The sequence below is a fragment of the Cynocephalus volans genome, chromosome 5 (assembly GCF_027409185.1).
Source record: "Cynocephalus volans isolate mCynVol1 chromosome 5, mCynVol1.pri, whole genome shotgun sequence".
Lineage (NCBI taxonomy): Eukaryota > Metazoa > Chordata > Mammalia > Dermoptera > Cynocephalidae > Cynocephalus > Cynocephalus volans.
This window is the reverse complement of record NC_084464.1, coordinates 138,563,593-138,585,492: the sequence shown is the minus strand read 5'-3', so window position 1 is coordinate 138,585,492 and position 21,900 is coordinate 138,563,593. Positions and strand designations below refer to the sequence as shown.

At 38.1% G+C, this 21,900-nt stretch overlaps 1 protein-coding gene across 2 annotated transcripts in view; it reads left to right on the top strand.

Moving 5' to 3' along the window:
• Positions 1–21,900, top strand: part of NHSL1 (NHS like 1) — a 121,574-nt gene that overhangs the window by 49,948 nt on the left and 49,726 nt on the right. Inside the window, exons 1-2 of one of the 2 annotated variants that reach the window (XM_063097121.1) lie at positions 9,991–10,048; positions 12,720–12,872. In XM_063097121.1, coding sequence (XP_062953191.1) covers positions 9,991–10,048; positions 12,720–12,872 — 211 coding nt within the window. Of the gene's footprint in view, positions 1–9,990; positions 10,049–12,719; positions 12,873–21,900 lie in introns of those variants that run through there. The other variant, XM_063097120.1, reaches the window with a different exon arrangement.

The window sequence follows — 21,900 nt, the reverse complement described above, 5'->3', positions numbered from 1 at the left end:
TGCAGCATAATTACAGAACCTTCCTTGCACTCATGCTTAATAATAACTGTGTATGGTTTGGCTGTTTGAAGAATTCTGCTGCTGTGTATTCAGTAGTTTATGACAATGGATTTTTTAAAATCAACACTAATGAGATAAATTAATAGAAAATTAAATGTAGTTGGAGACTTTTAACTGTAAGTATTGCTGTCAGCTCATCAGCAAACCAGAATTTGTCTCATCATTTTGCATATGAGACAGCTGTCCTCTTAACAAAAGCAGTCGATCACACCAGCTTATTCATGGTAGCATTCATCATAAGCATATGGGAAACAATGTGAGAAATCACAGGAAATAGAGAAAAGAAAAACTGAACAACTAAAGTTTTCAGAACACAAATTCACAGAGATTGTTCCATTGCTTACTAAATAATTAGCTCTAGTTATTCTTTTTCTCTAAATATTTATATTTATTGATCATTAATTGGGAAGACATTAAGCAATGATAAATCTGGTTTTACTTTGGTCATATTAAGTTAATTATATTTTGTATAATCGAATAGTGTGATTTCAGAATCATCTTTTCTCCAAATGAAAACACTCTCCTTGGGATTCCTGTGTTGTAAGGTTTTACTTTTTGGTTGTAAATTGATGTGGACCTCTTTTTTTTTTTCTTAGTCCTAGTTGTTAAATGTCGCTGCCCCCTTAATTAACTCAGAAATGTTTTGTATAACTCAGGGGTGCTTCCTTCATCTGAGCTTGGTTGCAGATACTAGATAATTTATGAACATTCACAAATCCTTCTGGAAGTATGACATGAATTTTGTCCAAACTGATGTGCAAAGGGACACAAATATCGTAGAATATGCTTTCTCTGGTGGAAGAAGACAAGGATATTCTTTTGAGACATGACCGTGAATGAGAGCGTGTTAAACCAGAGGCCTTTCTTCCAAGGTCTTCTGTAAGTAACAGCAGTAGGGATCATTTTCATGTACTGGTGTTTCACTGAGTGTCAGAGTGTCCCCCATTGGTGGTGACCACCTTCTTGTTTTTTTGTCAGTTTCTTCCTGGTAGTCTTTATTAGGAAGTCTTTCTTTGCTCTCAATTATTTTTGAAGTAGAAAAAGATTCCTTGTAGGTTTTATAACACTATCAACCAAGCATGTCCTTAATATTATCCAATTTAAAAAAATACAAGAGAGGTCAGTGTACAAAGCATTTTAGGAAACCACAAGACTCTTTTGAATTAGGTCTCTGGGATCATCATTATACTCTGGCTTTTCATTCCACGGTGAGGTTTTCTTTTTCTTCACTGAAGATTTTAGAAGAATTAGGTTGCATTGATTTTTTTTCTTTTTAAACCTTAAGATTCATTTCCCTTTAAATTATTTTGATCACAAAAGTATGTAATTTTGTTAAATATGAATAGCACAGAGGAATACACACACACACATACACACACACACACACACACACACACACTTTTTTTTTTTTTTTTTGCTGCTGGCCAGTATGGGGATCTGAACACTTAACCTTTGTGTTATAACTCTGCACTCTAACCAAGGAAAATATATTTTAATTTCCAAGTGATTGAGAATTATTTTCTTCTCTAAGATGTGCTAGACCCTTAATATGCATTCAGAAGATGAGTTCTGAGTGACTGAATTGGAAAAGGTAAGGCGAGTTAACTTTACAATTGAGCTCATTGATATGTAGCTCTATTCGTATATGGGTGGTCCCTGACTTAGAATGGTCTGATTTTGGAATTTTTGACTTTATGATGGGTTTATTGGGATATTAAATGCATTTCCAACATGATATTTTCAACTTACAATGGGTTTATCGAGATATAACCCCATCATAAGTCAAGGAGCATCTGAATGTTATTTTTCTCCAGAAATGAGCCTTTATATACCTAATATAGCCTTTGTAGAATGAATTAGATGAAGCAGTACTACTTGGGTGGATGGATTAGGGCTATACAACATCATGAAGAATAATTGGTTCAGGTATTACAAGCTTACAATTAATGAAATTATTCATTCTCTTTCTGCAAGACAAAGTTCACTTTTGGGGAAGTTATCCTTAAAATAGAACGATGTATTTTTGAAATAAAGAGTTACTAAAGCTCTGTTATGAATGCTGAATGCTTCTTAAGGAAGGTTAACATTTGAATTACAACTTGAAAAATGAATAGAGGCATGCCAAGTGGACAAGGCAAGGGTCAAGCATCCCAGGCGGATTAATGGCATGTTCAAAGGCATGGAGGCGGAAATGAGCATGGATGGTGGGACCCCCCCACCCCCACCCCACCAGCTGCCCCTTGTGGAATGAAAGCAGCAGGTAGTATCGTGTATTGAAAACCGAAGCACAAGATGGAGAATTAGCTCGGATGCTGGATAGCTCTGTGCTCTCCTGCAGGTCACTTATTTGTAAAATAAAGGTAGTGGACTAGATGCACCTTATCACTCTCAGTCAGCTCTAACCTGAGTTTAAGAAATCTCCCTGTTTTGACTTTCTGTGCTATAACCCTACTCACCATTAGTCCAACCTCAGGGCCCACCTTTTTCACAAAGCTCTCCCCTGTCAGCCCCACCTCATTCCCTTCAGTCTCTGGATGGCCCCACCCCTGCACTAGGGAGACTTTGCACCCTTCCATCCTGCAGGCATGGCTGAACTGTGAATGCTGTGTCAGCAGGGCTTCCTTTGTGTTTTGGACTTTTGATTTGGGCTTCTTTTTTTCATAGCATGTTTCTGTCTGCCTTGCCTTTCATTTGTTCGACATTTGTCACGTGAATATTGTGGCTTGACTAAAGTAGTCACAGTGATAGCAGACGTTTTTAATTGCCTGAGCAGATGGTAGCAATGGTATTGGATTAAATTATTAACTAGGATCCACAGCCGAAGCCTTTAGCTTCAGCACATGCAGAGTGAAGGATGTTTCCTAGCATCAGAATTAACTGGCAAAGTAGATGCCAGATCAAGTTGCTTCTAAAGAACTGGTACATTATCAACTCTTAACGGTTTTGCTTTCTGCCCCCAGCCACTCTCCCAGCCTTGTATTGATGAAGAGAGAGATTTCCATTTGCCTTTTTCCCCAAGTATGCCCTATGATTCATCATTAAAGATTAATTCAGAAGCAGAGAAAGAAAAGATCATTGTACCAATGGAATTCTAGAATATTGGTGATTTTTAATGTACTTTTATGAAATAACATGATCCACGGGGCAGTTAAAATAATTCTTGACGATTATCTGTCATCAGACACATGTTTGAATTCTGTGGACAATATCTCTACATTACCTTTCAAACCTGTGTGTGTGTGTGTGTTTGAAAGCATAAAAGTCAGATCACACCCAGTGTATATTCAAATTTTCCCATTTGTCTAAAAAAGGCTTTATAGCTGGGTGACCCAAAACTAGTATCCTGTCCCGGATCATGTATCTGGTTTTGATATTTCTTAACTCTCTTCTAATCTGGCACATTTCCTCCTCCATCATTATCATCATCATCATCATTATCATTATTATCATTATTTAATCATGCTTTATTGGCAAGTCCAGACCAGCATAATGTTCCACATTAAGTTTGACTGATTGCTTTCAGTTTTTCTCCTAGTTCTTGTACTTCCTGGATATTGAGAAAATTTAACTTGTCAAGAATGTTTAACTTGAACTTGCTATTGGTGATGTTATACCTGGTAGTTCATCATATAAGTAGACACATAATTTAATCAGTTGTCCTGCCATTAGTGTCTGCTGGATTAGGAAGATGCAGGCTGCTCCTGCTGTGTGGTTGCTCTAATACTCCACTCATATGACAGCTCTTCAGTAATGGCTTAAAACTCACAAGTATGTCAACGAAAGGTAGAAAGTTTCAATACTTAAGATCTTACACTACTAAGAGATAAATAGTAGGATATTGTAAGAAAAATGCCTGATGCAAAAAATAAGATTGATTTTTGAGTCACAAGTGACAAACTCATCTTTGTTTGTTTCTAATCAATTAAATGCCAAACAGCAGGAAACTATAGTCAATTCAATTTGTCTTTAATAATATAAAATACATTTTTTCATCTGTTATGTCGAATACTTAAGGCTATTTTTTAATATCGTAAATTGTATTTGATGAATTTTACGGTAGATTTTTAAAAATTCTTTTAATCATGTGAACTTTTTAAGAATCAATCCTCATCTATTCTGACCAGTGAGTTTTCTTCAAACTGTTCTCTTCAAACTTACTGTCCTATGACCTTAAGTAATTTTTTTAAATTGTACTTAAAAATAGGGTTGCCAGATTCAGCAAATACGAGATGCCCAGTTAAATTTGTGTCAGATAAACAATAAATTATATTTTAGTATAAGTGTATTCCATTGAATATTTGAGATGTGTTATATTAAAAATTATTCTTTATTTGAAATTCAGCTGTATCTGGGCATCCTATATTTTATCTGGCAGTCCTATTTTTAAAATCTGCTCCCTTATTTACACATTTATTGATTGTATTAGTTTACCTGCCCGTGTTATTAATTTGCTTTGCAGCAGAGTCTGAAAAGTATGAGAATGAATGGGTGTGCCTATGGATTTGAACATTGTATTTCAGATATGTTAACTATGCGTGAAGATAATGAATACATCGAATTTAACTTAGTCACAAACATAGATAAGCATGGGCTGAGAAATTTTCTGTTGAAGAGCTAAAATTCCTTTGAGAAGTGCTTGTAAGATCATCACTCAGTACATGGCCCTGACCAGAACTCTCTTACGTCTGACTTTTCTTTCTCTTCCCACCTCTTAAAGAATGTAGTGATCTTTATTAATTAAATCTTTAATTTTCAGTTGATCAAGGATTCAAATTTTCTGTAGCTCAACATGTGTGTATTTATGACACATAATCATACCTCATTTCTGGATATAACTTCTGTGCACAGTATTTGAAAATATTCCCTTTTAATCAGTATTGTTTAATAATATTTGTGAAAGTTTTTGGACTCAAATCAGAAAAATAATTTTAATGGCCCTAACTGCATTTAGTGCACTGAGGTGGGCCTGCAGTTTTGTGTAAAGGGCGATGGGCAAGAGAGGTGTAGGCTCTATCCATGAATCCTGGGAGCCTGAGACAGCTCTGCTCTTGAGAAGCTTTTAGGTTTAAATAGATAATCTTTGTCCTTCATGAAAATAATAAAGGTACATCATGGGTAGCAGCAGTCATTTATTAAATAGCTGGGCTTTAACTTTTTAAACTTTAAACCTTAAGTACATATGGTTCCTGAAGCATGTTACAATCTGTGAAATTACAGGCTGATAAAGCCAAGGAATGGTAGGAACAGAAACCTGCCTGAGAATGGGTTCCAACCTCTTCTCCTTTTGTATGGATTGTTGCACTGGTTTCCCAGTGTCTCTTCCTTTCTCTGTCAGGCTCATCCAAATCCACTTTTCATTTAGCACCAGGGATTTATTTAAACTGCAGCACTGGCCCTACAGCTTTCCTTCTTTAAGTCCTTCAAGATCCTTGCCCACCACCCATAACCCACCCCTGTGGCAAGCCAGGCCCCACGGGTCTGCCCTGCCACTCACTCCACCCCCCTTTCCACTTCCTGCAGCACTCTCTTGAGTTTTCCCCAAGGCGCTTGCAGCCTTCCCTGTGTCCCTTGACTGTGCTTTACCCCCATTCCTTCCCCAAGAGTCTCCTCCTCTCTGTTGATCTTTAAGGGAAGTAGGTGCGCTGTATCATTTTCCCCGGTAACCTCAGTCATACCTCTCTCCCCAGATTTATTTATTACACTATCATTTTTATCTGTTTGGGTGTGTCTCCCCCACTGGACTGTGAAGTTCCTAAGGTCAAGTGACCATATTTTATTCACTTTTAACCCGGATGCGTAATACCAGGCAGGTAATAAGTACTCAACATAAAATTGTTGAATGATTAAACGTAAGTGCGCAGTTACAGTTAAAAATTTTCATTATGTATGTGTCCTAATAAAGACTTCTTGGGTAAGATACTGTATATTAATTTGAATGTCCTAACTAAAGATAAGTTTTCAAGACTTGATATGTGCTAAAGAGAGAGAATGTAAATTCTCCTTTTAGCTGTGATATGTGTTAGCTTCTAAATCTTAGTTTTCTCATTTTTAACAGGGATTAAATTTTCCTGTCTGGTTCATTGAAAAAAATGGCCGTAGCCCGAATGGAAGTAAGAAGGTTCTGAGAAGCAGTTTGGGGGAAAAGCAGATTGCCTTAAATTAGACATGTTCAACTTGAGATAATGTGAAATTTGAGTAGAGGTTAGCAATATGGGACCGAAGGACAGACAAATGAAAGATAACAGAAATGAAGATTGAGCAGGGTGTTTAAAGGCAGTAACTTAAGCCATGCGCCAGCAGTCTTTTTCTCTAAAGGTCCAGATAGTAAATATTTTCAGCTTTGAGGGCCATAGGTCTTAGTCTTAGCTACTCAATTCTGCTGTTATAGCCCAAGAGCGCCATAGACAAAACATAAATGAATGGTGTGACATGTTCCATTACACCTTTATTATTGGACACTGAAATTTTAATATCATATAATTTTCACATATCTTGATATATTCTTCTTTTAACTTTTTTTCAGCCATTTAAAAGTGGGCTGGCTGGATTTGGCCCAAGAGCCATAATTTGCTGACTTCTGCCTTATCCTAACAAAATCATTCAAGTTTCAAGGGGGATTGAATACATACTATAGGGCAGAAGTTTAAGAACTGGATCTTTGAAGCTTAAGAGTTTGTCAGAATCCAGGGAAGGAACAATCACATGTAGGAAAGGAACTAGTGTACAATGATGTTACTGAAAAAGAGTTCAAGAGCTGAGTTGTTAGCAGTGTATGATTAAGAAGATAATTAGGAAGATGAGGGGAGAGAGAAAAAGACCATTGGAACCAGTGAGAGGTTATGATGACGACTGGGAATTTTTTAAAAAACTGTTAGAGGTAGAATTTTAGGAGATAGAAAAGATAACATGTAGATAAAAACTGGAAGCAGTGGGTTAGAACAATCATGCGAGCAGCTAGCAGATTAACTCTGAGGCAGGTAGAAAGACAACCATGGGGCCTACAGTGTTGATTCCCTTTGGTTAAAGCATAACCCTCTATTGAGCTTAGGCTGCTTAGTTATCTCTTGAGATCTGACTCATCAATTTAACAAACACTTACATATGCTTACCATATACCAGGTACTGTTCTAAGGGCTTTATCAATAATAACTCTTTTTGTTCTCCTAATAACCTTGTGATATAAGTGTGATTACCTCTCTTTTACAGATGAGCAAACCCTCTAGAGAGTCTGTGGCTGGTAACGTGGGTGGGATGCTCTTCGCTGCCGAGCTGTACCATCAAGTTTTCCATGTCTAGGATACTAGAATGTTTTTGTTGCTGCCACTATTACATGGCTAATATTGGAATAGGAAGTACCAGGGATTTATGTATTTTCTGTTGGATGTATAAATTGAGCAATTTGTTTTTTGTTTTTTGGTGGCTGGCTGTTACAGGGACCCAAAACCCTTGACCTTGGTATTGCCAACACTGTGCTCTAACCAGCTGTGTTAACTGGCCAGTCCCCTCATTAAGCAATTTTAATACTGCTTCCTACCCTTAGATTTACCACTAGATGGGTATGTAGCCAAATAATGGCATTATCTTTCCACAACTGTGGCTACTTAACATCAGACTTAATATTGAATGAGAGAGGAAATTACTCCATGCATGGTTGTTACTACAGTTCATTTTCTAAGAGGGGAAGAGCACTTCTCTAACTATTCCTGGTGACTAGAAATGTATCTCTGCCTGACGACTATTTCTCTTTCTTTAAAATGAAAGCCAGAGGAATTCATTGTATAGAGTTTTGTTTTATTGCCATCGCCTCCTTCAAGTTTTTACTCACATCTCACCTTTTCAGTGAGGTCCACCCTAACTCCTATTTAATACTGTCACCTGGCCACCTCCTCATCCTGACACCTCCTTTTATCCTGCTGAACTATTTCTTTTGTTCATTGCACTTACCACCTTCTAATATACTGTGTAATTGTAGCTTATTGTCAAACGATGTAAGCCCTGTGAGGGTAGGGATTTCACCTGTTTTGTTCAGTGATTTATTCCAACCGAGTGGCACTTACTAGGTGTTCAGTATTCAATATTTATCTTTTTCATGAATGTATCTATGTTCAGATGCCGTTGTGTACATGAAATGCGACATGCTGTAGAGGATTGAGTATATTCAGGGTTTATTTTCTTGAACAGTTTCTGTTTTCAGCTGGAAGTGTGCGTGGTGATACTTAACCTCAAAAACTTTGGAATGTGAAGAGTTGCTTATGCTCTACCTGTCTCTAATGTAATGCGCAGGGTGGGGTCGCTCTTGCCAATAAATTTGTATTCCAAAGGGGAACTTTGCCCACTAATTTAAGGCAGCTATATAATCTGATTTACAGTCTCAGTTTTTCATTTGCCATCTGACAATTTAATTACTTTTAAACAAAGCTATGTGAAGGATGAAAAAACACAGATTGGAAATCTGTGATAATATATATGGTAATATGTGTATTTTCTTTGGGTTTTTTTTTGTTTGCTTTTGTTGTTGTTCAATAAATAAGATTAAGGGGATAAAAATATTTGGGGAGGAATCATTACAAAGCTTTCCCTAGAGGGAGCCCCTTATATAAATGTTATACTTTGACTAAGAGCCTTTGTTATAAACTAAATGTTTTGCATTAGTGGATTATTACATTTTTCCATTCAGTTAAAAGTCTGGCCCAAAGCTATGAAATAAGAAGAGGTTGTCTGAATTGTTTCAAAAACTGTTTGGCCATGAAGTAGAGCTGGGGCGAGATGTGAGGAACATTTTTTTCCTTTGTGCCTTTTCATAATATTTCCTGATGTTCGTTCTTGTCCTTTTTGTTCCTATCTCTACTCCTGGAGAATGTTTTTCCAGTGCCTACTTACACACCATTTCTGATTCCTCCATCTCTATTTGTTTCCCCAGAACTCAGTACAGTATATTGAAGTTAAAGATTAATCCAAATAATGTTTGTTTGAGACTGCTACCAGGGAGGGGCAATTATGAAATTCTTGAAACCAGGTGCTTAGGTGATAATGACTTTTAAAATAAAGATTTAAATGATTAGAGTACTTTGATCTAATTTCTCATTTGAACTAAGGAAGTAACATTTTTTTTTTTTTTTTTTTTTTTTGAGAGTTGTGGCAGCTAGATGCAAATAAAGTCACACTTCGGAACACACAATGCTGATTCTCAATCACTGGCAAAGAAGGGTGAGAAGACAGCATCCTCATTTGCACAAAAATGCCACCAAGTCATCATTTGCAGTTCCTTCTAAAGTTTCACTGCTTGTAAACGTTTCTTTGTTGTGGGAGGCAGAGCCTGGGGGCGTGGTCGAGAAACAATAGTTTGGCATTTTTTCCCCCCTAAATCAGTTCAAATCCCATACACCCTGAATTAGCTGGAGAGTCAAAGAATCAGCATGGAATTGCTCTCAGACTTGTTGGCTCCTGTAAAAAGATCTGGATGTCCACGGTGGCCTAGTAAAAATGGGGAACACATTTGTTTCATCTTGACTTCTGTAGAGGAAAATCTGTATTATTTTTGTGGACTCCAGAGGGGAGAAACTTCTGATCTGTTGGAGAAAAAACGGAATGAATGAGCACTGAGGCAGAAAGCCTGATGTGGCTGTCATGCAAATAAGAACTGTGATTGGCTTTCTCTTTCTTTCTGTCTACGTTGTCACTGGCTGCTCTCAGCCTTAAAGATTAGGTTTCAGTGGGAGTTTTTCAGGTTCAAAGACTATTAATGGTTTGTAACTGCCTGACAATAAGCTTCAATCTCAAAGTTAGATCAGCCTGGGCAGATGTCTAAGGATATGAGACCAGAGGAAGAAAGTTAAAATCTGGAGCAGAAGGACACAGCTTGCCACCTGTCTACTAGTCTGAGCTTTTAATGTGATTTATATTTCTAAGTCCTATGTAGGCGTTCTGGAAATGGTGGTCTTCATTAATGCAAAGATCAAGTCTTTAATTAAACTTTTTAAGAAGAAAAGTAAGTAGTTCCTTTTCTCCCAGCTACTTATTGGTATATATGTATCGTATGTGTTTGTGTTGTGCATGTATTTTATGTGCTATTTCATCCTTTCAAGTGACGGTATTTGTGTGAAACAGCATAATTGGCATGAGTTGAACTCCATTCTATACCAGGTTGTTTAAATACATAGACTTTTGTAGCTCTAGCATAGTATTATGTAATCTTAGCATGTCTTTTTTATTTATGGTTGGGATTTTAAGTGAATTCACTTCTTTTGTGCTTCTCAAAAGAAGTCTTTTTAAAAAGGGAAAAATACCTTTGTGTTTACTTTATGTTTCCCTTAATATACAGTGTATGGTTTTTTTGTTTCTTTGGCTGAATATGCAGCTGAGGTAAGGGAGCCTCTGTAATTTTTCCCATGCTTTTGCAGGGTATGAACCTCTAAAACTCCCTGGTGCTCTCTGTTATGTATTTAGGAGCTTGAGGACATGCTGTCTAGACTGATCAGTGATTATTGTAAAGTACAGAGCTTTCGTGGTGTGGCTTTATTGTGTACTTACCGTTGGTTTAAATTTCTTTAATCCAGGTGCTTCTTTATTCCCTTGAAAGTATAATTTTTACAACTACATGGCTTTGTTTTTACAAGTTTTTGGTTTAGTTTAGTTTTTGGAACAATGACTTAAGCTGGATAAATGTGCATGTATAGAGGCCATGGGTAAGATAAGCTTTGGCAAAAGCCACAGAGAACAGCACTCCGGGCTCATTTTATGCAGCTCCCTTGTTTGAAGGCTGTCTTTCGATGGACTGATTAAAATCTACGCTGGCAAGAGGGAGGTACACCAGGGAAGAGACCACTACTCTTTCAAAAGAGCCAGTTGGTAGCTGCACAGTGGGGCTGATGGTGTGATTACACAAACTTGAATGCCTTTACTCGGATTGGATTTGTAACTGGCAAATAGGAAAAGTTTCAATTTTCAATATTTTCTATGAAGTATGGTAAATCAATCTTTAAAACAAATAGACGTTAGCACAGAACATTGTAGTGAACTCTGGATACACTTTGGGGGACACGTGGCAAATCTGGCACTGTGGTAGAGTCTCTGAAATGTGAATAAGAGTTAAATCAGGGCTTTGTGGATTTTATGGATTAACATTGATAGTTATATGCATCATGTAAAACATTTGTGTTTTTAACTTGATGTCTAGCTCTTAATGTCTATTTCCCCAGTTATCAATTTATGGAGAAGATGGGATCCTTGAAGAAATGAATCGTTCTTTTCAGATTTATGGGATTGTATCATTTCTGACTGTGGCTCAGGTTTACAGAGGAGCAGAGAAAGGCATGCTCCTCCTCACTGATGGCTCCTTTGAGATAATTTCCACTGTCTCTGTCACAGCCATTACTTTACATGAGTTATTTATGAGCTAAGAGCTTTACGCCTATTAGTCAATTTGATCTTTACAATAGCCCTAATAACTGTGTTTAGTTACTTTTAAATATGTTCAAATAGATTCAATAGTTCTTGCTTTTTCCCTTTACTTTGAGGATCTGTTTTATGGTTTAGGTTCCAAGTTCACCTGTTATGTTGTAGAAATGGGTGTGCAGGGTGAACTTGATAGCATAAGTCAGAGTCAAGGAAGACTTGCCTCTTCCTCTCAGTTCTAGTATCTGCTGGTTTTACAGGAATTAGACTTGTCACCTCAAGTAAACGCCTCAGCACAGAGACATTATCTTATGCTTCTTCAGTGTCTCCTTTGCCTAGGTTACATGGCAGATATATAGAAAGTACTGAAAAACTGTTGAGTTTGTTTTGCTGCTGTTGGCTTCATTTTGGATATCACTGATGCCCCAATTTAGGTTGTAATGTCAGGAAAAATGAAATAAAGAGGTCCCAAGCCCTAGGAGCATTAAAGGAAAATTATTATAGAGATTTATCTTAGTCTCAGGATTACCTATCATTTTCCCCTCTAACAAAACGTTTTGGCCTCGTTTGTGTTGGGATAGTTCAACTGAATTGTATTGTGTTGAGCAAGTCAATTGCATTGAAATTTTTTTAAAAACCCAAAAAACATTTTAATATGAAAGCAGGAAATGCAGAGAAAATTTTGTAGCACAAATGGATCTCCTCATCTATTAGATATGCCATTTAAATGTATTAAATTGAATGTTTATGCTTAGTTTTTAAAAAATTTAAATGAGTTTATAACAGTGATGTTTTAAAATAATGCTTTAGAGAGAAAAGATATGGTTTCAACATGCTGGTAGAAAATTTGTTTCTGCCAGGGCAGTCTAACATTTACTGATGCAATGGCATTATGCAGTTGATTAACTGATATTTGTTGTGGTGGATTTGGGAAATTGGAGGTCTCTATCAATTTTGTCAATCTTTTGCTAACACTGGAATAGAAGGAGGACCTAAGATGCTGGGAGGCAATTAACTGAGCAAACAATTCTATGAAATCATTGTGTGGATGATGGACAGTTCCAATGTTTCTGTTATAGACAAAACACTGTGGGCAAAGATCCCTGGAGTCTAAGATCAAATCCCATTTAGAATTTTTTCCATTTCCCCCTCGCTGGCCCTTGCTCATGGATGTGTCAGGCATCAAGGCACCATCTTGATGTAATAAATTTGTAGCCAACGAAGCTTAGTTTGAAACCTGAATTTATTCTCTCTTTCTTCTTTAGCGGTTTCCAACCTAGATGAGGAGAGTCGTTGGACAGTCCACTACACTGCCCCATGGCACCAGCAGGAGAATGTGTTCCTTCCCACCACGAGACCCCCCTGCGTTGAGGACCTGCACCGCCAAGCCAAGCTCAACCTCAAATCAGTACTGCGGGGTAAGACGGAGTCCTCTGTGAGCTTGACCTTCTTGGACTACTCACTCGTAAAATTGAGGGTATAAATTTGATCACTGTCTGTAAAAGAAGATCTGTTTATATTGAGTGTATAGTATACTGTGTCTTTTATAAAATCATAAATACAACCTAATGCATGCCTAAAATGTTTTGGTCTCTGTAGAAACCTGCCTATTTACAGATATGCAAATCCCACTCCTGCTTAGAAATCTTTTGGTGTGTCTAAAGCACCAGTACTAATTTAATCCAAGTAAACCCCTGCTGACATGGGAAATGTTGCCGCTGCCTTTTAAAAACCATTGTAAGCAATGAAAGCCAATTTGTTTTTCTGAACAAGTTCACTTGTTCTGTTTAGATCAAAGTGGGTGGAAGGGGGGACCTATATGTAGACTTTGAAGGAGTGCTAAATGGTTTGATTTGTTGGAACTTGGGTAGCACCCAACTGGGCTCCTCTGAGCATTGGTTCTGTCCACAGATGGGCTAGGTACACTGTGGTCTGCAGTAAATATAGGAAGAGTGTCTTCATATATCTATTTTTAAATTCTCATTTTTACTTCAGCTTGATGTTAGAGAGCAGGTGTGCGGCCAGGAGGGCTCCCTACAGGTGATATAGAAGGGAGGAAGTTTCTCAAGGAGGAAAAAGTGACTTGTAAAATTCAGAAACTTTTCTTAAAATAGCAAACCAAAGTTCTTATTCTACCAGATGCTGCTCCTTCCAGATTTCTCCAGCCATGCAATATTTGGGACAACATATATAAAAGAAGTATTTGTTGTTCATCTGAAATTTAATTTAACTGGGCATCTTGTATTTTATCTAAGTGTGGAATACTCATATCTGGGAGAAATTCTGTCATTGATTCAAGCAAAACCCAGCATGAGGAACCCTCTAATTTTTATAATTTTTTATTTGTATATCAATCATTTATTAACTGATTCATTCTTTAATGTACCTCCACTATGATTACTAGCTAACATTTGTTAAACACTTAACTATAACACCAGGTACTGTTCTAAGCCCATTAAATGTATTATGTGTTTAATCCTCATACTAATATTACGGTGTATTATCACTATGCCCAGATGAAAAAATGGAGACACAAAGACTAGAAACTTGTCCAAGATCTCCAAGTTAGTTAGCATCAGAATCAGGATTTAAACGTGGACAGTCTGAGACTGCTCATATTCTTCACTGCTCCACATTTAACAACTATTTGTTGAAAATCTGTTATCCTGGCAGAAGTACAGAATACAAAGGCTGTGTCCTAGCTCTCAAGGAATTTATCCTTTTATCTACAGTGCAAATCACAATGTGGACCATATTCAGGAGATGTGCCCAAAATTGCTCTATGGGAATTAAAGAAAACAGATAATTTCTGCTTGGAGAGAAAAGGAATAGCTATGAAGAGACTCACCATAGATTAAGTATTCTGAACAGAACTAAACAAACATTTTAGATCAGAGTCCTTTTTTCTTCCTTTGATCTTTTATAACACTTAGATTATCTTATGTATCTTAACAGTAACTTGTGTCGTATGGTCTTGGCATTGGACTGTCCAGAAATGAGAGTGTTATTGGGTTCTCCTTTTCACTGAGGCTGAGTAATCTATATATGTTTAGTGACTACGACTTAAATGAGAAGAATGACATTAGTGTGGCTTGTCTGTATGGCCTTGGAGTTGTTCTTTGAGCTTTGTTGCCTTCGTGATATTGGTTGCTTAATGTGTCCAAAACCAACCAAAATTTCTTCTCGATCCCTTCAGTTCCTAGTGATTTATCTTTAGTAAATTTTGACAAGGAACTTCTTATAGCTCACATTCCTCCACCAAATAATAATAGGAATGTTAAATGGCACTGTTTCCAGGACAATTCCTGAGGCAGTGCCTTGGTAACATTTCTCTGCCCAGCTTCTGAGCAACTGAGCACTGCATGGTTTGACTTATAGAAAACGCTTTCGTGAAGGTATGTGCGAGTTTAAATATTCAGGTCCAAATGTTTTTTGATCACTCTCCAGGAAACAGTGCTTCACTATGTAGTTCATGTATTTTCAAGTTCCAGATCAGAACTTTTCTTCCTTTAGAAAACTGAGCATCTGTACATAGACTTTTTTCCTTTTTGACTATTTATCCATGTAAAACATCATTACCACTGGTTTTGCCTACACTTGAATTTTATTTTGAAAAGATAATTATTTTTGTAATTACTTTAATGCCCTAAAATGGTTCATCAAAGGAATTTACTCTTAATAAAATTAAGAACTTCTTGGAGCTCAACTTTTAAAGTCTGGATTTAAAAACTCTTTGATTTTAGGTAAACAATAACTTTACAAACAGTGGTTGGGAAAAATGAAATGCGGGAGAGTTCTTGAGTTGTTTTGTTCTTCTTCATTTATTTACTTTTAATCACATGTACGGAACTTCATGGACTACTTCGCCTACATCATCTCAGCAACCTGAGATAAACACAGCATGAGTGCCGAGTATTTGTTGCCTCATTATCAGTGAAGATTAAAAAAAATTCATTCCCTGAATATGTGGCACTATTAAGGTTTGATGTAATGTAGGTTATTAGTCTAAGTTAGTTCAACCTCAACATTCTTCCTTAAACATGTAGAAAGGTAGCTAATTATTCACATTGAGTAATCTATTTTTTTTCCTTCTACTCTTCCTGTGACCTGGTCCACGATTTTAAGGAAAGTATACCATTCTTTAGTGTTGAACAGGTTGTTGCTTTTTTAAAATCATCATCAGGTACCTGTTGGATGAGTTATTCTGCCAGGCCTTATGTGGAGCTAGGCTCTACTTTTGAAAACCATAAAATGCAGAAAGAAATGATAAGGCAGGTGCTAATAAATTAATAACTAAGTGTTGTAAGCATGTACTTAATAAAATAATGCAGAAATGATTAGTGGTCAGTGGAGTGCCTGAGAGAGGCACAGGTTTACCGGAAAAATGTTTTATGAAAAGCTAAGTTTGAGTTAAAGACAGGTAATAGACACAATAGAATCAGTATTTGAGCGACAATTCTGTACTATGCCAGGAGTTTTAAAATAAACTGATGAAAGTTCATGGGTCCCAAGTTCTAAAGAGCTGAGCTTGCTGTCTTGTGTCAAGGCTGAAGCAAACAGGCAGTGGTGTAATGGAGATGTGTATGAGGTACAGTGGGCACATAGGGGGAGAGCTCAGTCAGCAGGGAAAGGAAAGCTTTAGGAGACCCCTACCCCCAACCCCCATGGGAGAGGTGATGGTCTTTCGAGGTGTGTAAAATGGCCTGGGAAGCACCTGGAGCAGCTCATCTTCCATGTGCAATTTCAGTCTGCTCTGGTCCAAATATAGCAAAGATCTTTGTATTTATTGATGGATCGTCTCTGGACAATTTGATAAAATTGGTGGTCACACTCTCAGATCAAATGTCTTGGTTTTATTGATTTGTTTTGCTACTAGAGATTTAGGTAGTGATTTACTGCTAATGAAGATACAAACATGAACCTAGATTTTAAAATAGTATTTTGATATTTGGTGCAACAAGACATCTGGTTAGCAAAGAATAGTGCATTTTTGAAGATGGATCCCATGATCTTTGAAAAATTCACTCACCTTCTTGCTGGATTTCCAGAAGAATTCTACCCTTTTTACCTCCATAATTGTTTGAACCCTTCATGAAATTCACTGGAGATAGCTGTGATGGTAAATAACTCTTATCTAACTAGATTTTAATCTTCATAGTTTTTTAGCTTTACTGAAAGGGCTACAATTAAGTGGGAAAAAAAGAATTGAGGGACAGGGATTGGCTCAATAAGAGGTTCAGATTTTGTTTCTTTATAATCTGTAGACTGCATTTGACAATTATGAGCATATTAAAGGCTGAAATAAAGACATGTCAGTTTTACAGCTCCATCCCCCCAAAAAGCCCAACTTGGGAGAGAGAGAACATAATTTCTCACAGTGTGTTTAACAGGCAGCTTAGTTACTGTATCTGTGTACACTGTTCCTGAATTAGTTTACAGAGCATCTGTTGTTGGTATCAGAAGTGTTCTGTAGTCACAGCTCTTCCCTGAAGGAATACATTTTATCAGGTCAGCCTGCTCTATGACTCTAGAATTAGAAGTGTGAGCACAGGGAGCATTGAATCTGGCCTACATTCATTCTAAGTCAGAGGCTTTGTATTTATTATATCTGGAAGCATGGGAGTCGAGGATTTACAATGTCAAAAAAAGACTACCAAGTGATTAAAAACACAATTGTTTTTAACATCAAAGAATGGTTTATCTTTCTTAAAAATATGGACTAGGTTTTCAAGTAGTTCCAGCTAGGTTCCTCTGACAGTTCTTGATACCAGACTCTCCCTGACGGTGACTGTATCTACCTTTCATTGTCATGAAGCCTCCTAGTTCCCTTTAGACCTAGACAAGTAAGTTTGTGTTGGGGGAGGTTGTAGGCTTCCCTCTGGATTGGATGTGAAGGAGCTTTGACTGTTTTATCTATCTGCCTTGGGCTTGTGGGTCCCTGGGATATTACACATGCCCTTTGTCTTTGGCTACAGATTCTCCGCTTGAAAGTCCTGGGGCACTTTTCACAAGGAGTTGTCTTTATGGGTATGGCCTCGTGGACACAGATGGAGAGCTCTCTCTCCTGGAATGATGCATGTGCCACCACCTCAGACAGGCGCAAAATGAGCATCTGCGTTGCCCGCCTTGAGCTAACCACATTGACTTCTTCATCCTTTTTGTTTCTGTCACTTTTTAAAATATAGACAAGTGCATAAACCATGGATAGCTTAACAAATAATTATAAAGAGAACATCTATGTAAATATTACCTAGGTCAAAAAAATAGAAGATGACCCAAACTCCAAAAGCTTCCTATTCTTGTTCTTTAATAAGAAAAGTTAAGTTTTAATGAAAAGTGCTTGGGTCACCTCTGGATTCCATTCCTGACTGTTACATACTAGGTGTGTACTATTTGAGTTTAATTTTGTTTGTTTCTTCAACATTTTTGAGCTTGTTTTCTCATCTATAAAATAAAGATCATAATATCTATCTTCATGGAAATAAAATGGACTTATTTATGTAAAATATCTCAAAGTATCTGCCCCTCAATGTGGAAGCATAAGTGTTTGTGGAGAAAGGGAGGGGTGTATTTTAATTGAAGCATGATGGAATACAGTTATAATTGTATAAATCTCAGTCATCCTTCCCACATGGCCATCATGACTTAGTTGATGCTTTTCCTCCCACCCATTGTATCCCAAACATGTGCTATGGTGAGAAAGGAGCAAGGAACAGAACAAGGAACACCTTCAGGTGACAGTGACATCCACAGACATTTGACAGGTTCTTTTCATCTATGTGAGTGAGACTTCTTTAGCCACTCACCATCCACCTCTGAAATATCTCTAGAATGCCAGAGCTAGGCAGAACCTCCCAGTCCTCTGGTCAGTCCCCCTTCCCGTTTTGCAGGTAGGTAAACCAAGGCCCACAGAAGTTGAGGGTTCCTGGTGCTCACTATTCTGGCCTATTCTGAGCTCAGACCCCACCTGTTCCTTTGATGCCCCTTCAGCTGCCCTCAACTCTGAAAGTTCACAAGGACGGGGCTCATCCTGGGAATCTAATGGCCTAAGGCAGATTTGGTTTCTTTAGCCAATTAATTTAGGAAATGCAAATTAGCTCATTGTTGCCTAAAGCTGGTGACTTCAGTAGTTGCTCCTGAAATCTTCTCTCCATTCATCCCTGATTTCATTAAAATTCAAATAATTTGTCTAAAAGAAACAAGGAAAGGAAAATCATGTGACTTCCTATATGATTAATATCTGTAACCACTGTATCATCTTACTGGCAATTGGTCCTTATTTTTAGTTTTATAATAGGTCATTAGTACCTCAATGGACTTAAGGAAAAAAGCACACATTACAAGAGAAAGAAAAATAAAGGCCTGGAAATAATAAACATACTAATGACTTAGCACTTGTGGCTGAGTTTATACTTTGCTTATTTTGTTACTTAACTGCAGATTACTTCACTAAAATTGATGTGTAAAAGGAGATGGTTGGATATCTGGTTAAAGAAAGATTATCTTAAATTTTTATAAGTAAGACATTAAGTTACTTATACTCATTTATATGGAGTTTTAAATCATTTTCTAGTTTAAACAAAAAATAGGCATAGAATTGGGGGAGAGGAGGGGTGGTATGTTATTCTGAAAAAGCCACTGAACAGAAGTAGGAGATATAATTGTCTCACCTTTCCTAAACCACAGCAGCATTATCTGGTTCCGTTGTCATTAACTATTCCAGAAAATGAGATGGGAGACCAGAATTCTGATTCCAGTATGTCACTAGCCAGCTGTGGGACACTGGAAATCACATCCTATCTACTTGGCTTCCTCCTCTGGAAAACAATTTATGGTCTCTGCGTTCCCTTCTAAGCTCTAAAATTCTGATTGGCCTCTCAGTACTGAACTGTTTAAGAGTGATACGTGTCAAGTTTCTTGACACAAAGATGTAACTGACTGCTGAGTGTAAGTCCTGACAAACTGGGCTGCCTGAAATCAAGTTTGTGTTGACATAAAAATTTTCTGAGCACATATTGCAGGTGAGGCATTGGGCTGGAGTAGAGCCAAAAATGAATGACGTTGCTGCTCTCCTCCGAGACCTTAAAGCTAGCTAGCCAGAGAGGTAAGATGTCTGCACGAATAACTCACGTGTAAGGTTGATGACGGTGGTAGCATAGAGCCCCGCCCCGCCCCTGAGTGTTGTCTTTAAACCATAAACTTGATCATGCCACTCTTTAGTCCCCATCACCAAGAGGGTAAAACCTAAACTGGTTAGCATCTGGGAACCTTCATGAGCTGACCCCTTTGTCCAGCATCACTTGCTGAATCACCCTTTCTCCCCCACGCGTCTCTGCCCCCCCCCCAAGGTCTTTAGCTAGTGCCTTCACATGTAAAGATAACGTCCTTCACTGGAGTGCTAGCTTGTCTTGTCCTTCTTTTCTCTCCACTGCATGTCCCAATGTGTACTTTTTCTCTTCCAAACCACAGCCTCGCACACCTGGCCTTCTCCTATTCCCCCTTTGAGAATCATCCTGTGGGTGCCAGAGTCCCCACAGAGTTTTCCTCTCCCCACTTTTCTGCATTCCCATGGAACCTTACACCCCCCCATTCAACTGCTTGTGATACGCCGTGTAATTGTGCTGACACATTGATCTCCCCCTCTCACAGCAGGACCGTTGGGAGCAGGACCTTGTCTTTTCACTTGTGTGTCCCCAGCACAGCCCAGTGCATGGGGCTGTAAATAGTGTTGTGTTTGTTGAGGTCTTGAAAACATTTAGAAAGGTCATTTAGGACTCAGGGGAGAGATCAGAGTCAAAGCCACAGAACAACTTGGGAGAAGGTGGGAGTGATGAGGTTAGGGATGGACGGAGCAAGGGACAAGGGGTAGTGAGGGCTGAGCCTGGAAGGCTTTATTGGAGGGGACTGGGAAGAAGTTGGTAAAGAGCAGTGGGGGAAGAAGAAAGTCAGCCAGGACGAGGCTGCCATCATGGTGCTCATGGATGGGAGAGAATTGGAAGAAGAGGTGATTGAATTGGTTGTTAGTGGCCATTGGTGACCTTTGAAAGAGCAGTTTCAAGGAAACCTTTAGATTAAGAAGCCAGATTTCATGAGACAATAATTTTTATAAACAGAAAGACAATAAAAGTATTTTCTTTTAAGAAATAAAGGAGAGTGAAATGATGCCAACAAAGGAGAGAAGGGACAGTATTTCGAGGTAGTGGCAGGGTAGAGGTAATATGGTTACTTGCTTTCAAAGCTAGGGCCTACGAAGACGTGATTTAGGCAACAGGAGCCAACAGGAGGGGAAAGGATTGCAGAGATAAAAAGAGAATCGGAGGATGTTTCCTGAGCGGGCAGGAGGCCTTGAACTAGGGCAAGGTGGAGGGTCAGAGGTTGCCGCCTCTGTCCCCTAGAGGGGAGTGGAGTAGGCATGTTTCTAGATGGAGAAAAGAATGTTGTTCACTGGGTGCTGGTGGAGGCCTGATAGGAATGTGGCCCCATCACAGTGTTAGTTCTTTGGTGAAAAGGATGACTTGGTTTGGTGCTCCCTGGCTCAGTGCTTGTGATTTTTATCAGGTTGACTTTTCAAAGGCAAAGATAATGTGATTAAAGGCATTTTTTTTCATATGTTTGGTATTTCTTAGATTCTTTTGGAATTTTGTCCTTAGGGAGAGTTGCCCAACCTGATAAAACAATAGATTAAATTCCCTATTGAGAAAAAAGAAGAGCAAAGACAAAAATATGGGATTAACAGAATGAAAATTACTTAACTTCTCATTGGATTTGATGGCTCTTGGAATTTTCTACAATACTAACTGCTCTGAGCATGGTAACCCTGAAGGAAGGGCTTTTCTCAGCGTGGTAACCCGTGAGAGGGAAGTCAGATAGATACAAGAGCAAAGGCAAAATGAACAATCATTGCTTTTTCAGATAGGTAAAGAGACATGTTGCCTTTTCTTTTCTTTTTTTTTTTTTTAGTGGTAAGCAACACACAATAGAATAGCAAAGACAGTCATTTAAATGATCCAGGTCTTAACAGAGCGCTATGGATTGTTTAAACAAAAGGATTTTTGTTTTGTTTTTGTGTCCATAGCCTGTCTGCTGTTTCAGCAATTCTATTTTAACTCCTGATAAAGTAAGTAACTTGAGTGGCCCCTGTATTTCACTCAGTGAAGCATAAAAATGCTACATTGAAGGTACCATGGATAAAGTTATCACTCACTATACAACTGAAGTCTGTGGTGTTGGTTTAGAATCTTTGCAGGCTATTTGATATTGAGTAACCTTGGCGATGCTCCTGTCCTGCCAGCGATAGGGCTTTTTAATTCTAAAGTGAAATGAGATCGCTTCCAATTTAGCTGCACTCTAGTGCTGCCCAACTGGAACTTACAGACACAATAATCGCGGGCATCAGAAAGCTTTCACCTTAATTTAAATCAGATTTAGTTCTTCAAGTCGTCTTAA